Genomic DNA, 13,915 nt, shown 5'->3' with positions numbered 1-13,915 from the left:
ATGCCAATTGATTAAAATACCTATGCTTCACGCTTTAACTAATTTACTAAAAGAAAACTGTTACTGAAAAAAAACGTCCCAAACTTCTCCAAAATACTATAAATATATGTATAAGATATAGCATAATCTTAATTAAACTTATAGCGCACACAGAAATAAACAAACATTTTCATTTAAAAGTTAGATAGTAAATAAATGTTGGTTTTCTGTTCAAAAATGCTCTTTATTACCCTTGCAATGCCAGAAAATAGGCTGGTAAATATATAAATATTATATACTGTTTTTTGGTATTTTTCAGGTAAATCTATGTTTGAAGTAAAGGAGAAACAAAGACTGAGTAACCAATAGTAGCTTGAAGTTAAAAAGGGATAGCTCAACCTGCCCGCCTGATACGATGTCGATACCAACATGTCTGATATGACGTGATCAATCAGCAATGTGATGCCTTCGACGCTGATGAAAACACAGCAATATACAAGGGCCAGTGCAGCCGAGTGATTTTCAGTTTAGCGCTTATCTGATTTATTAACATAAACTCAAGCAACCCGGCAGTTCGATTAAAAATTACATCAGTGACTGTAGACTTCATGTCCTATACTAATATTACTAAGTTATTTGGCAATCTGTTGCACTTCTGAATGAGTCAAATCGCATATTAATTCTCACAAAATTTTTCACAAAACTCCGCCCAAATTTATTTTCCCTCTCTAGTCATTATCTCAGAAATATACTGCACACGTATTGTTCTATGCTGATAATTAATATGAGCAAGCTTGAGAGCACTTCATTTATGTGATATATATTTATTTTATGCTGACGCTATTATACCTAATAGATAAAAAATAGTCATTTGGTTTTTTGATCTCAGTCTCACAGTAACAGAGCAGTACTCGAAATACACCAGCTGGCTAATCCAAAACTGCTAACATTTAAATTCACACATGTTTTCTTCATCATGCAGAAGAATAATTCTTGTCATTACATAGTTTGTGATGTATCCAAAAGGATCACACCAATTTTTGCATAAACAAAATTTTTGAAACAGCCATCTTTAATGTCATCAGGATTAAATACTTATATTTTTAATACTTTATGGTTACATGTATCTCAGATTGTGATCATAATAGCGTAAGGAGACGCTTAAACGAAAACACAAACTATGAGTTATTTTCTCTCTCTAAAAAAGTTGCAGAGTACAGGCAACTTCAACTTTAAGCGATTCTATTTAATTTAAATGATTTAAATGGAAACGCTGTACAAGTAAGCAAGTCCCTTTATAAAATCGAATGTTCTACACAGAACATATATTGAACTTTCAAATTCCGATGACTAGCTGAGAGTGGCAAGCAGATGCTCGCCGGAAGTAATCCAAATACTTGCCCAAAATCCCTCTTCTATGAAAGATAATATAGCAAAACTACAAATAGATCGATGCTCGTGAGTTATGATGGGTATTTCGAGCAGCAGTAGCAGTGAAAATGAAGAAGACGATAATGCAACATTTTCTTGGAAAGATGCTCCTACTAGTTCAGAGTCTTCAGAGGACTCGGTAAGTGCATATTGTTTTACTAAGATGCTAGACAGACTTTCCATGCTCGTGATGTAACGTTGCACACAAACGTATAATTTTATTAAAGCTAAAAGCGCAATTAACAGCCTAGCAATAGTGAAATGCATTTAACGTAACTGGAGAAACTCGTAATTATACTTGTGACAAACATTTCATACTTGTATGCTTACAGCCAACTAAGGTGAGTATAGCAAACATTTCTGTTCAGCCTTGCACTTTAATTGTTGCTTCAGTGTGTGATAGTGTAAAACAGTTGCAACTAGAAGCAGTGCCTCAAGCATACTCTGCCTTGCATTGCAAGTATTATTACGTTTAACATTGATGTTTTCAACGTAGGAGGTGCTTTCTTCTATTTCTCGGCCTATATATCAGACCGTCTTTCCTTGTGTTAACAAAGCTAATCTGGAATGGATCTCACTTGTACTAGTTTTTAGTCAAAATGTAGCTTCATTTTTCATATTGCGCTAGTAGTGGAGTCTAGTTTAGTGTTTGTTCATTTGTTTGTTTAGAGCCAACGTTGATGGGCAGAGATTTGCCATAAATAGCATTTGGTTTAAATATCAGTCAGTTTATGCAACGTGATGTAAACTATTTTGAGTTTCTTTGGTTGCCCCGTTTTCTCAATCAGCTACGGGATGTCTAGTCTTTGCATAAGCTTCCGTATTTGCTGCAGCATAAACTGAAGTCACAAAGAATTTATGTACACATGCATTACATTGAGTAGTTTCTGATCTCACATTTTTTTTGTGAAATTTGCTTTACTGTGTAGCATTGCAGCTTTACTCAGTAATTATTTGCAGGAGCCAGAAAACCAAATTACAGAACCAGTGGAAAATCGGACCCCCCAAGGTATTTATATTTGCTGATACTAACCACTGGAAGTTTCATTATGGAATGTCACTCTCGTCTGGTACCAAGTCACCGACTTATCTCATAGAACGAACAACTTTATTAATTATCTCAAGTAACTAGAAAATAAAAAACTGAAAATTTTTCAATTAATCGACTTTCGTGTCACGTCTAACCTTTTACTGATGGTAGATATGAGTCAACAATAATGATAATAGTAACAAAAATAATAAGCTCTTTCAAACATTCTAGGCACATTTGGTTCATCACGGAAAATCATTTAGTATGAGGATGTAGGAATAAGGTGTAATTGTAGTATTACTTGGTAGGAACAAGGTATACATGTAGTATGAGCTGGTAGGAACAAGGTACATATGTAGTATGTGTTGGTAGGAGCAAGGTGTACATGTAGTAGGTTTTGGTAGGAACAAAATACACGCAGTAGTATGTGTTGGTAGGAGCAAGGTATACATGTAGTAGGTGTTGGTAGGAACAAGGTATACATGTAGTATGAGCTGGTAGGAACAAGGTACACATGTAGTATGTGTTGGTAGGAACAAGGTGAACATGTAGTGCGAGTTAGTATTGACAAGGTGTACATGTAGCATGCGTTGTATGAACATGGCAAGCGCATGATTTGCTCCGGTTGCCACACCATAATAACAATTCAGCATATTTTGTGCTTGCTTTTTTTTAGCATCTAGTTATTGGTCATTACTCTTATATAAGCGAATGCTTTGTTTGCAGTAAAAATTGATTTGGAGTCGATAACAGATCTTCGGGTTTTATTCAACGATAGCACACTAAAAGAACTTGGCTCAGTTAGCACAAAGTAAGTATATTTGCTATGAATCGCTCAGTCATTAGGGACGACTCACTCAGACTATTCACGCTTACATACAATTATATACTGTTAGGGCCAGTCTGTTGTAGTAAATATTTTTGCAGGCTAAGGTTTGTGTACATTGTCCTCATAATCTAAAAAAAAGTGACAGATTGCATGTGCCCCGTATATCCTCTATCAGACTATGTTGGTGTCTCTGTCAAGCACTGCATGGGCTCGAGATACTTCTTTTAGAGACTGCAGGTGCTTGAGATACCTCTGTCAGACACTGCAAGTGCTGGACATATCTCTATCAAGCAGTTTTATTATTAAAATCATTTGTATTTGGGTGGACTTAGCATGGTATGAAAGAGATATATCAGTAATGTGAGGAAAACCTGCTAATCGTTTTTTTTTCACCAGGGATGAAACAAGACAAAATGCCTTGCAGAAACATCAAATTCGAATACTCAGCTGGTTAACAGACTTGAATCTTCCGCTGTCAGAAGTAAGGAAAGTATTCTGCAGGAGAAGTGTCTTGTAGAAGACTTAATATCTGGCAGAGTATATTTTGTATGACTTAGTTGCATTGAGGAGAGGTTGGCAGCTGTGTCACCAGGTTGAGTTTGTTTTAGAGCATCATCACGCAAGACATGTTCTGTGACTTTCTGGCTACAAAAGGTGTCAGTAGAGAGGATGCGATTGCAATGTTCAGTCGGTGGGTTGCTTATCTCTAGCTACGCTTTTTATATCTTATTCTTTGTTTCGATGTACATGAATTAGCAAAGGAACTTGTCTTAGCCAGGCTGAGCAAATATGAAACTCATAATTTAAAAAATTTGATGCTTATGAAATAACATTTTCAATTATAGATACTAGTTTCTTGCAACGCAGTGACCAAAATTAAATGCGCACGTTGGTAATAATCTTTCCATATGCAATTTAAATAAAGTATGATTTTGGTTAATAACGAATTATATTTTTCATGCTTAACCTTCATTTAACCATAAATTACAGTGACCCAGCAAGCAATATAAATTAAATTCCATATTACGACTTGAACATCTCTTTAGTCATTGGAGCATGAAATTTGAACACAGATTTTCATTGGACAACACTGGTTATTCCAGTTCAGTCTATTATTCACTATACACTTACACAGCACCCGAACTATAGGTAGCTAGCAATAACTCTAAAAAAATTAAAATGTGACAACACCGTTTTTCCATTATGCTCTTCAAATGTTGTTGGCATAGTTTGGGCCACTAACTGTTTTCTTTGTTGCATAGTTTTGACACTGATGGTACTGGAAAGGCAGATGCGGAGCTGGTCCAAGAAGGAGTTACCCACCCCTATGAGGAAGCCGAGGATGGAGAGTTGGTCTATAGGACAAGAGTTTTGCAGAGCTGCAGCTCACTTCCTGGTTGGTTGAAATTTGCGAATCAGTATGAAGGTTGGAGAATGCCCTTTTCTGACTGAAATATTTTTCAACACCTACAAGATGGCTGATGGGCACCAAATATATTCTTTTACTTAGCATACTGATGCAACAACAATACTGTGTAGGGCGCACAAAATTGCTCATATTTATGAAGTATTATGGTTATCTGGTGTCAATGCTATGCAAAGAGCACTAATTAATCTAAGATGTCTTAAGGTATTAAGGTAACTTTCACTGTAACAATTTTTTGTCTAGCTGCATCACTCATTCGAGTTAGAGGCCGTTTCCTTGCTTTTACTAGAAGGACACCCGATGGAATCTTTGATAAAGGCATGCTTTTCTTTTAGTTCAAATCAGTATTTGTACAAACTTATTGAACGGAAATTGAGCGGATAGTAAGCTGAGTGTCAGTGGTGACACTCATGTAATCTCATCAATTAAGAAAAGTTTGATTAGTTATCTGAAATATCTCAGAAGATTTGTTTCTTCTAATACACTTATAAAGTATTTGATTAGCGTGCTTTGCGTGTAGTGCGTTATTGATATATGATGAATGATATTGCTTGCAGGCTTTGTTGACGTCTTTTCAAAAACAGATCCAAGCTCAAGACATGCTAGTAAACTACTAAACGTACGTTGGCCGGTCTACTGTGTTGCTCTTGCAGTTACTCAATCTCTGTGTCTATGCATTTGAACTATACTATATATGGTTGTTTTGTTACAAGCGAGTCTCATGTGATGCATACAACTGCCTTTAGAGTAGGTAGTCGTCTAGTCTGAGTGTAGGAACAGTTAGACAGTTTACATGAATAGCGAGTACTCATACTGGACCTAAATAGTGAGTGCATTGACATGAGTAGGAAGTGCTTCTACATGATATGAATAGGAAGTGCTTCTACATGATATGAATAGGAAGTGTTTATACTTGACATGAGTCGCAAGTACTTCTACTTGACACGAGTAGCAAGTGCTTATACTTGACATGAGTAGGAAATGCTTATAGGGCCTACTTGATACGAGAAAGAAGTGCTTATACTTTACACGAGCAGGAAGTGCTTATTTGCTGTTTCCTGGTTTTGTATAAGCACTTCCTACTCGTGTAAAGTATAAGCCACAATGAAGTCCATAGATTCACTTGGATCAAGCAGGTTTTTAATGGGTAATAAACAGCAGTGTCTGTCTCCTTTCCTAGGAATGTTCAAAATGCATCAAAATTGTTTTAACCCTTTCGTTGCCATCCATGTACAAATTTAGCTATCAGCCTACTGCCAGCCATTTGCCAACATGTTAACAAACACTGCTATGCAAAAAATTTAATGTATCTATACTTTGTGCATTGATAGAGCGATGTGAAACTACGATCGCTATGAAGCTAAAATGATCCTCTACAATGTTCCTTATTTTTTACAAAATCATTACCTTCACCACCATCAGACTCTGTGCTGCTATTCTAATTATCTGTGTAATCATGAAAATCTGAATTGGCTATGATGTCATCAACGTAAGGAATTATTTGTTTTCTAACTTGGGAGTTACAAAACTTATACAAAAAATGTTCATTTTTAATTTGGGAATTCCCAAACCAAGATTTAAAATTGCTGCGTTACTTTAGGCTAATTTTATTGAGAAATCTTCGGACAACAATGTCACTACCATAAAAGTCCTAAAGATCATTGGCTATGTTATCAATGAATAATAAAATTAAGTTACTACGCAATTGCTGGGAAAGTCGCAAAAATGCGTCTACGGCAGTCGACCATAGAAAACGCATAAATGTGTTTACGGCAGTGAAAGGGTTAATGTCATGATTATGTACTGTTTATGATTTGAGGGAAACCTTTCATCAGCATGTTTAGCCAGAGTATACTATTCTTTGCCATTTTTACATAAATTATTTTTGCAGCTGTTGTTATAGGAGCTTTATTTGTTATGCTCAGCCTATAGCTGTGCCTTTCATTGTTTTCAGTTCCTCATACGCAACAGGGCATCTGCCTCCTCCTTCCAGCTGCCGATGCTTGCTGGATTTGAAGACATCACACAGCTAAGACGTAATGTTGGCAATGAAATTCTGCTAAGGTTGGAAAAAGGTACAATACGCCAGCTCTTCATTTTGAATGCAACCATAATTGAGTAGACACTGTCAGTTATGTACTGTCAGTTATGTACTGTCAGCTATGTACTGTCAGTTATGTACTGTCAGCTATGTACTGTCAGCTCTATACTGTCAGTTATGTACTGTCAGCGACATGTATGTACTGTCTGCTATGTACTGTCTGTTATGTACTGTCAGCTACATGTATGTACTGTCAGTTATGTACTGTCTGCTATGTACTGTCTGTTATGTACTGTCAGCTACATGTATGTACTGTCAGTTATGTACTGTCTGCTATGTACTGTCAGTTATGTACTGTCAGTTATGTACTGTCAGTTATGTACTGTCAGTTATGTACTGTCTGTTATGTACTGTCTGTTATGTACTGTCAGCTATGTACTGTCAGCTATGTACTGTCAGTTATGTACTGTCAGTTATGTACTGTCAGTTATGTACTGTCAGCTATGTACTGTCAGCTATATACTGTCAGTTATGTACTGTCTGTTATGTACTGTCTGTTATGTACTGTCTGTTATGTACTGTCTGTTATGTAATGTCTGTTATGTAATGTCTGTTATGTACTGTCAGTTATGTACTGCCAGCTATATACTGTCAGTTATGTACTGTCAGTTATGCATGCTATGAGTGTAATGGTTGCTGTTTGGTCATCTACTATTTTCTTTTCTGTTTTCATCATCTCTAATTTGTCTTCACCTACCATGTATTCATCTGCACTACTCTGACTGATTATATCAAGTTTCACCTACCACGTATTCATCTGCACTACTCTGACTGATTATATCAAGTTTCACCTACCACGTATTCATCTGCACTACTCTGACTGATTATATCAAGTTTCACCTACCACGTATTCATCTGCACTACTCTGACTGATTATATCAAGTTTTTTATTTTGTTCGGTATAAGAAGATTTGAAAATTAGACAAATTGATGTTTTAAAAGGTGAAAAATTTGTTTAAAACATTTATAGAGATGAGCGGAGGTGAGGAAGTGAAGCTGTTATGCGGGGACAGCGTGGGGGATGTGAAGTCAACAGGAAAGCCTTACACTTCCATTCAGGTCTCTAGTAATTCTAGCGATGTACACAAACTGACAGATGGTAACACAGGGTCCTACTGGCAGTCAGATGGAGCTGCCAGGTCCCACTTCATTCGGTAGGCTCTTAGTCTAATTATTATTTTAAGATCGAAATCGTATGCCAACTCATCTTTATGTCATAACACCTGTCACAACCTTACAATTAGGTTTTTGATTTGTCCTCAATTGCCTTTGAGACCTGTGGAAAGACTTGCTATAATGGTAAGAGAAACTGGATATTTAGTACAATTATCTATGATTTAGAACATGTGCAACAAAATTATATTTTTGTATTAAAAGCTATATACAGTATTAAATTAAATGAAGCATGAATCGATTATTGACAAAATGATACTTTAGAGTAATCTTACAAAAAAAATCTAGATATTGCATAATTACAAACTAGAATTTGCCGGGTGCAGATATGAATGGTGTATGGTGTGGCTAGAATGGTTAAGGTGATGCCCCTAGAGCAGGGGTAGGGAACCTACATGGTACTGCGGGCTGCATGAATTGCATTACATTAATGGCGGGCCGCAACATAAACCTGACTTTCAAATTACGCACAAAAACATTCAAAATACACAAGTGATTTTTATTGACAACAATACTACAACAATAAATTCTTTCACGAATTCTCTTTCGATGTGTTGTTTTAGCTTTTTTGCAATTAGTTCGCTAATTTTATAACACATTTAAACAATATCATTATGCAATATGCAATACCTTTTCAAAGCAGTTTGCTGTGCATTCAAACCCCTCTTAACAACGTCAATCTTATCCTGTCGAGCATGCCCTGTCAACTTTTTAAGATTACCGTGGAAGGAATCAAAATGGCGCTGCAGATTTGACTTTTTCATTGCTGCTGCACGTTTGTCACAAACAAGACAGACAGACTTTTCACTAATTTCGACAAAGAAATAAGAGTTTTACCAATCCTTATTGAACGTTCTACCTTCATCAACTCTTTCTATTTTTAGCCGAAGCCATTTTGCAAATTCCAAATTTAATCACAACTTCAAAAATATCGCGACGTGCTCAGTAACTAAATGCAGTTTGCGTATTGTGTCGTACTAGCCCTATGCCCGTGCAATTGTGATGTCAGTAGGCGTGTATAGGCATGCTTGCCGTGTGTGCCCAGACAGTGAGATTACTTATTTGCTGTTCATGTCAATTATTGTCTGAAGTGATATTTGCTGTACTATTTGCTGTGATATTTCGAAAATACATGTATTTATCTTTATTTAAACATGTATTTTCAAATAATTTATAAATAAGACAGTAATAAACATGTTATTTAAAACATGCCATGATTCAACAATTGTTAAAAAAACTCACGATTGTACTGATATAGGAAGCATATGGTTCATTTTACTAATCAGTGATTGGGTACTGACTAGACAAACCATTACGGTATATGTAATGCTAATACAGCTGCTGCTTCGTAATCTCATCTCTGACTTTCGCCTTCCCGATCAATAACGAGTAGGAGACTGACCCTTTACTGTTTTTAAGACAGGATCTACATGTACTATACTTATATATAGAAGTATATATATATATATATACAAGTATATGTATGTATATATGCAAGTATATATATTTATATATATATATACAAATACAAGTATATATATACTAGACAATTATTATATTACTAGAAATTCCACTGTCATACAGCCCACGACCAAAGTGATATTGAAAAAAAGAAAGGGTACTGATGGTTGAGAAATGCAATATTAGCAGTCAAATGGCACTGCAGTGCAATAGGATAACTGCAATGGTAGCTGTAATGTACTGGGTGTGGGTGTTATTATATACAACAAAGAGCAATAATGAAAGGAAAAGATTATATGTTTATATCTCTCCCCCAGCAATAGGAGAAATGCAATATTGGCCAATATTAAAAGTAAAATGCACTGATATTATTAGAATAACCAATATTATCAATATAGTAGTAGTGTAAAACCAATGCACAATTTTGTTTACATTTCAAAATGTCATAGCTAACAATATCAAGAAGTGATATTTATATAGATTGTTAGAAAATCTATTTAAAAAAGTGTTTGGTCATGACAAACAGCAATAATGAAAGGAAAAGATTATATGTTTATATCTCTCCCGCTGCAATAGGAGAAATGCAATATTAGAAGTAAAATGCACTGATATTATTAGAATAACCAATATTATTAATATAGTAATACAATAATAATAGAAAACCAATGAACAATTTTGTTTACATTTAAAAACGTCATAGCTAACAATATCAAGAAGTATCAAAAAGAATATCCAAACTTAGTAATAGTAATACAGTAATAATAGAAAACCAATGCACAATTTTGTTTACATTTCAAAACGTCATAGCTAACAATATCAAGAAGTATCAAAAATAATATCCAAACTTATAATTAAATATTGTAATCTCATAAGAATCGTTAGAAGAAAATATCATCGTCATTTCCTTTACTTACACTGTGTTGGACATCAGTTAGAATACCAAAGTATTCGAATGTTTCTAAAAAGTCAGATACTTTGAAATCGGCAAAGATGAAACGATTTCAGTACTCCTACGTTTGTGACAGAAACCTTCGGCAATTCGACAATGCTATAGACTGGTGAAATGTGCACGTTTTTTTTTCGTGAACTGCGCACGACTTAATCGTTCTATCCCTGTCGTTCGACGTTTCAATTTCGGGTCTTAACTTTGATAAAAGTGAGGCTTAGCAAGTTTTAATAACGATTTTCGGCCAAATGAATCTGTCTATTTGTGTATAATCCGATCAGATGGGTAAGTTTTAAGAGAATTTCGATAATTTACAAAGACTTGGTAACATATTTAAATAGGTTTGTATGTGTTTTGTATCATTATTATACTTTAACTAATCTACAAAACGATTGGTTAAATTTGTTGATGAAATTTTGATTCAAGGGTTCGTCTCAATGTTGATGAATAATTTTCGTAAGTTGTGGGCACATGCATTTATCATAAAAACTCTCAAACTTTGCTTCCGCTCGTTTGGTCGTGGGACTAGTGTATATATATATATATATATATGTAACTAGCATACTATATACAAGATGAACCTGAAAAGTACAGTCATACTTCAACTTACGAGCTTAATGCGCTCCGAGACTGAGCTCGTATGTCAATTTACTCGCATGTTGGTGTAATTTATTTATATATAGAACAATTAAATATACATTGATTGGTTTCCATACTCTAAAAAAGCAAATAAAACACTCAAAACAAGATATTGTAACAGAAAGAACATGTTGGTTATTGTCCTTACGTACTACATGCTTTCAAAAAGCAACAAATAAAAAATAATGCAAAGAAATGTGATTAATTAAAATGTAAAATTAAACACATACAATAGCAGTTAACACTCGCATTTGCCAGGGAGGGAGATATAAGTTATCCTTCGTTACAACATTTGACTTTGATAAATTTGGATTTTATCAAAGTGTTAAAAGACAAACTTAGAAGCAAACCTAAAAGCAAACTTTTATTTTCAACTAAACGTAATTAAAAAATTTTCGGCGTTCATAGTTTGAAGTTTCTTGCTGGTTAGAGAGAAATTTTTCCTTTTTATTCGCTTTCACGACTAACCGGCCGTTTTAAGATAAACCTATCTAATGACGTTTGCCTTTGTCGCCCTTGCAACATGTTGCGATTAGGACGAACACAGGTGTCGTCACAAATGGTTAATGCACGACCACTAGCCAGCTTGTCCGAATGTCTATTAAACAGTTTGGATAGATAGTGCTGGCCTTTTCACATAGCATCGTTTCAGTTACGCTGTCACCGGCCAATTGTTTGTCCAATGCCATCAGCGGTCGTGAAGATCGCTGCACCGTTTTAAAACTATGGTTAGTCCTTTTGCGAACTAAATGCCCTGAATATAAACCTTCTCTTTGATAATTATGAATGTATTTCTGTCATATTGCCGAGCTAGCTCAATCACGCATACACATTTCGCATATTTTTCAATATTTTTTCCGTTTAATATCAATTGTTATCATTTGCTTTTTCTTTGTATTATCTTTCATTTTACTGGCAAACTTTCGGTCTACGCACAGTACGTTTAATTCACATAATTCTGCGCAGAAAATCGTGCACAAAAAAAAACACGGTACAACAGTATAACCTGAGCAGTTGAAAAATACAGAGTGATGCTGTTTTCATAAAACACCTCCGGCATACTTGGCAACTGACTCAAGTGCTCATATCTCAAACATGGCTCGTATGTTAGTGCTAAAACTTGCTTGAAAGCTGGCTCGTATCAAGTTTCTCGTAAGTTGGAGCACTCGTAAGTTGAAGTATTACTGTATGCAGAGCAATTGCAGCTTAGGTTGTTGAAATGCTGGCCGATCTAGCTGAGCTATACAGTAGAACATTGGGCGCTTGCAGTTTCTGGGTACTCTAGCCATCATTGAACTAATGTCATAGTATCTAATGTTAGCTGTTGTTCAGGTCTGCTCTGTTTCAACACATCATTTAACTAACTAATGTCTATGATATATAATGTTAGCTGTTGTTCAACTCTACGCAGGTTCAACATGAAAAAGAATGTGGTTGTCAAGCAGCTGCACATATATGTTAATTCATCTGACCAGAGTTACCAGCCGCAGGAGCTCGTTGTATCTGTTGGTCGCAAGTCTTCCCTTAAAGAAATCAAAGAACATAAAGTTCCAGCGAGTATGACAGGTCCTTTTCTTGTCGTGGAGAACCTCAAAGTTTACTATCCGAGTGAGTGTACTCTTCCCATTGATCTATGACTATAGAGAAAGAATATATTGTCAAATGCAGCCATGCTCATTTTGTTATTGTCTTCTTCAGTTGTACAAGTGAACATTAGACGTTGCCATAGCGATGGATGTGATACACGGATACGACTAGTAAAGATCACAGGCTTGAGGTAGGTGGTTTTTTATATGATATGGTGAGAATTTATAGAAGGAAACCTTTTTTGTTGTTAGTTCACGGGTGAAGGTGTTTCAGTGTCAATTCACATCTGGCTGACAGATGCGCTACCATGGAAGCTGATGCATGTCTAAAAGACAACAATGGAAAAAGCCTTTGCTTCTACAAACTAATCCTAACCAAAATTGTGAACTTCATAAAAATGTCTTCTAATGGGTCAAGATTTTCTATATTTTCCATTGCAAAAGGTTTGTGGTGTTTAAGCGGTAACATGACAAGTATAACGTCGGGGACAGGTTGGAATGGTGCTTTGTGATTGAAACTTGAAGTTGTTTCCATGACTGTTTACTATTTTTAATTTTACTATTGTAAAGGTTGTGCTACTCCTAAAGGTCTTATTGGATGGCTATGGATGAGGCTATTTATAAACCTGCTTTCAGATATGTGCTTTCTACAAAGTTTGAGTAGATCAATCACGTGCAATTCTGTGTGAATTTGAAATGTTTTACTGATATATCCACGGTTGGAAGGTCTGACGGTGTCTAGTTGGCTGATTTATCCTTATTTATAACAGTCCTTTAAAAGTGTTCCTTGACAAATTTGTTTCAAGTGGCGTTATGACTGGCTTAAGTGACATTGTTAAAGAGCGCATATTTCAACACATCAGAATTTTACAGTGGCTTGTCACACAAAACCAACTAAAGTGGATTCTCAGCTAATAAACAGTGAAAAGTAAAGAAATAGGAACAGGGCTGCTTTCATTGAAAATAAATCATCCAAACAAACTTGTCGAAAACTGTTGCCATCTCAGATGAAGATATAATTTCTGGAATTTCTTGTTCTAATTTTGCAGGTTCTTATTTTTATCGCACGTACAATGTGAATTAACTTAACTGGTAGTGGAAAAATATAGCGGAATTGCATTTGATAATTACATTTTATCTAACCAAACTTGAGGCTCAGTTGTGTATTCTTGAACTTACCGTATGTGAGCTTCTTGGATTTTAAGCTTTTTAACTTTGGTTGCCACGGCTCGTCCGTCCGCAGTATTTTGTTTTAGTCATGACGGTATCACCTTTCGAATCCTTCATGGGGAGTGATGATCTTGTATCTAATAT

The 13,915-nt window shown here is 35.5% G+C and overlaps 1 protein-coding gene across 1 annotated transcript in view; it reads left to right on the top strand.

The window, feature by feature from the left end:
* The first annotated feature begins 1,446 nt into the window (after nucleotides 1-1,446).
* LOC137410583 (zinc finger ZZ-type and EF-hand domain-containing protein 1-like) overlaps nucleotides 1,447-13,915 on the top strand; it is a 57,571-nt gene continuing 45,102 nt past the window's right edge. The window contains exons 1-11 of the mRNA XM_068096029.1: nucleotides 1,447-1,549; nucleotides 2,371-2,419; nucleotides 3,167-3,251; nucleotides 3,666-3,750; nucleotides 3,878-3,960; nucleotides 4,532-4,665; nucleotides 5,253-5,314; nucleotides 6,650-6,770; nucleotides 7,767-7,950; nucleotides 12,427-12,623; nucleotides 12,714-12,792. Of these exons, the coding sequence (XP_067952130.1) occupies nucleotides 1,448-1,549; nucleotides 2,371-2,419; nucleotides 3,167-3,251; nucleotides 3,666-3,750; nucleotides 3,878-3,960; nucleotides 4,532-4,665; nucleotides 5,253-5,314; nucleotides 6,650-6,770; nucleotides 7,767-7,950; nucleotides 12,427-12,623; nucleotides 12,714-12,792 (1,181 nt within the window). The 5' untranslated portion in view covers nucleotide 1,447. The remainder of the gene's footprint in view (nucleotides 1,550-2,370; nucleotides 2,420-3,166; nucleotides 3,252-3,665; nucleotides 3,751-3,877; nucleotides 3,961-4,531; nucleotides 4,666-5,252; nucleotides 5,315-6,649; nucleotides 6,771-7,766; nucleotides 7,951-12,426; nucleotides 12,624-12,713; nucleotides 12,793-13,915) is intronic.

This window comes from Watersipora subatra, chromosome 1, assembly GCF_963576615.1.
Source record: "Watersipora subatra chromosome 1, tzWatSuba1.1, whole genome shotgun sequence".
In the NCBI taxonomy this organism is placed as follows: Eukaryota; Metazoa; Bryozoa; class Gymnolaemata; order Cheilostomatida; family Watersiporidae; genus Watersipora; species Watersipora subatra.
This window is presented reverse-complemented; position numbering and strand designations above follow the sequence as displayed.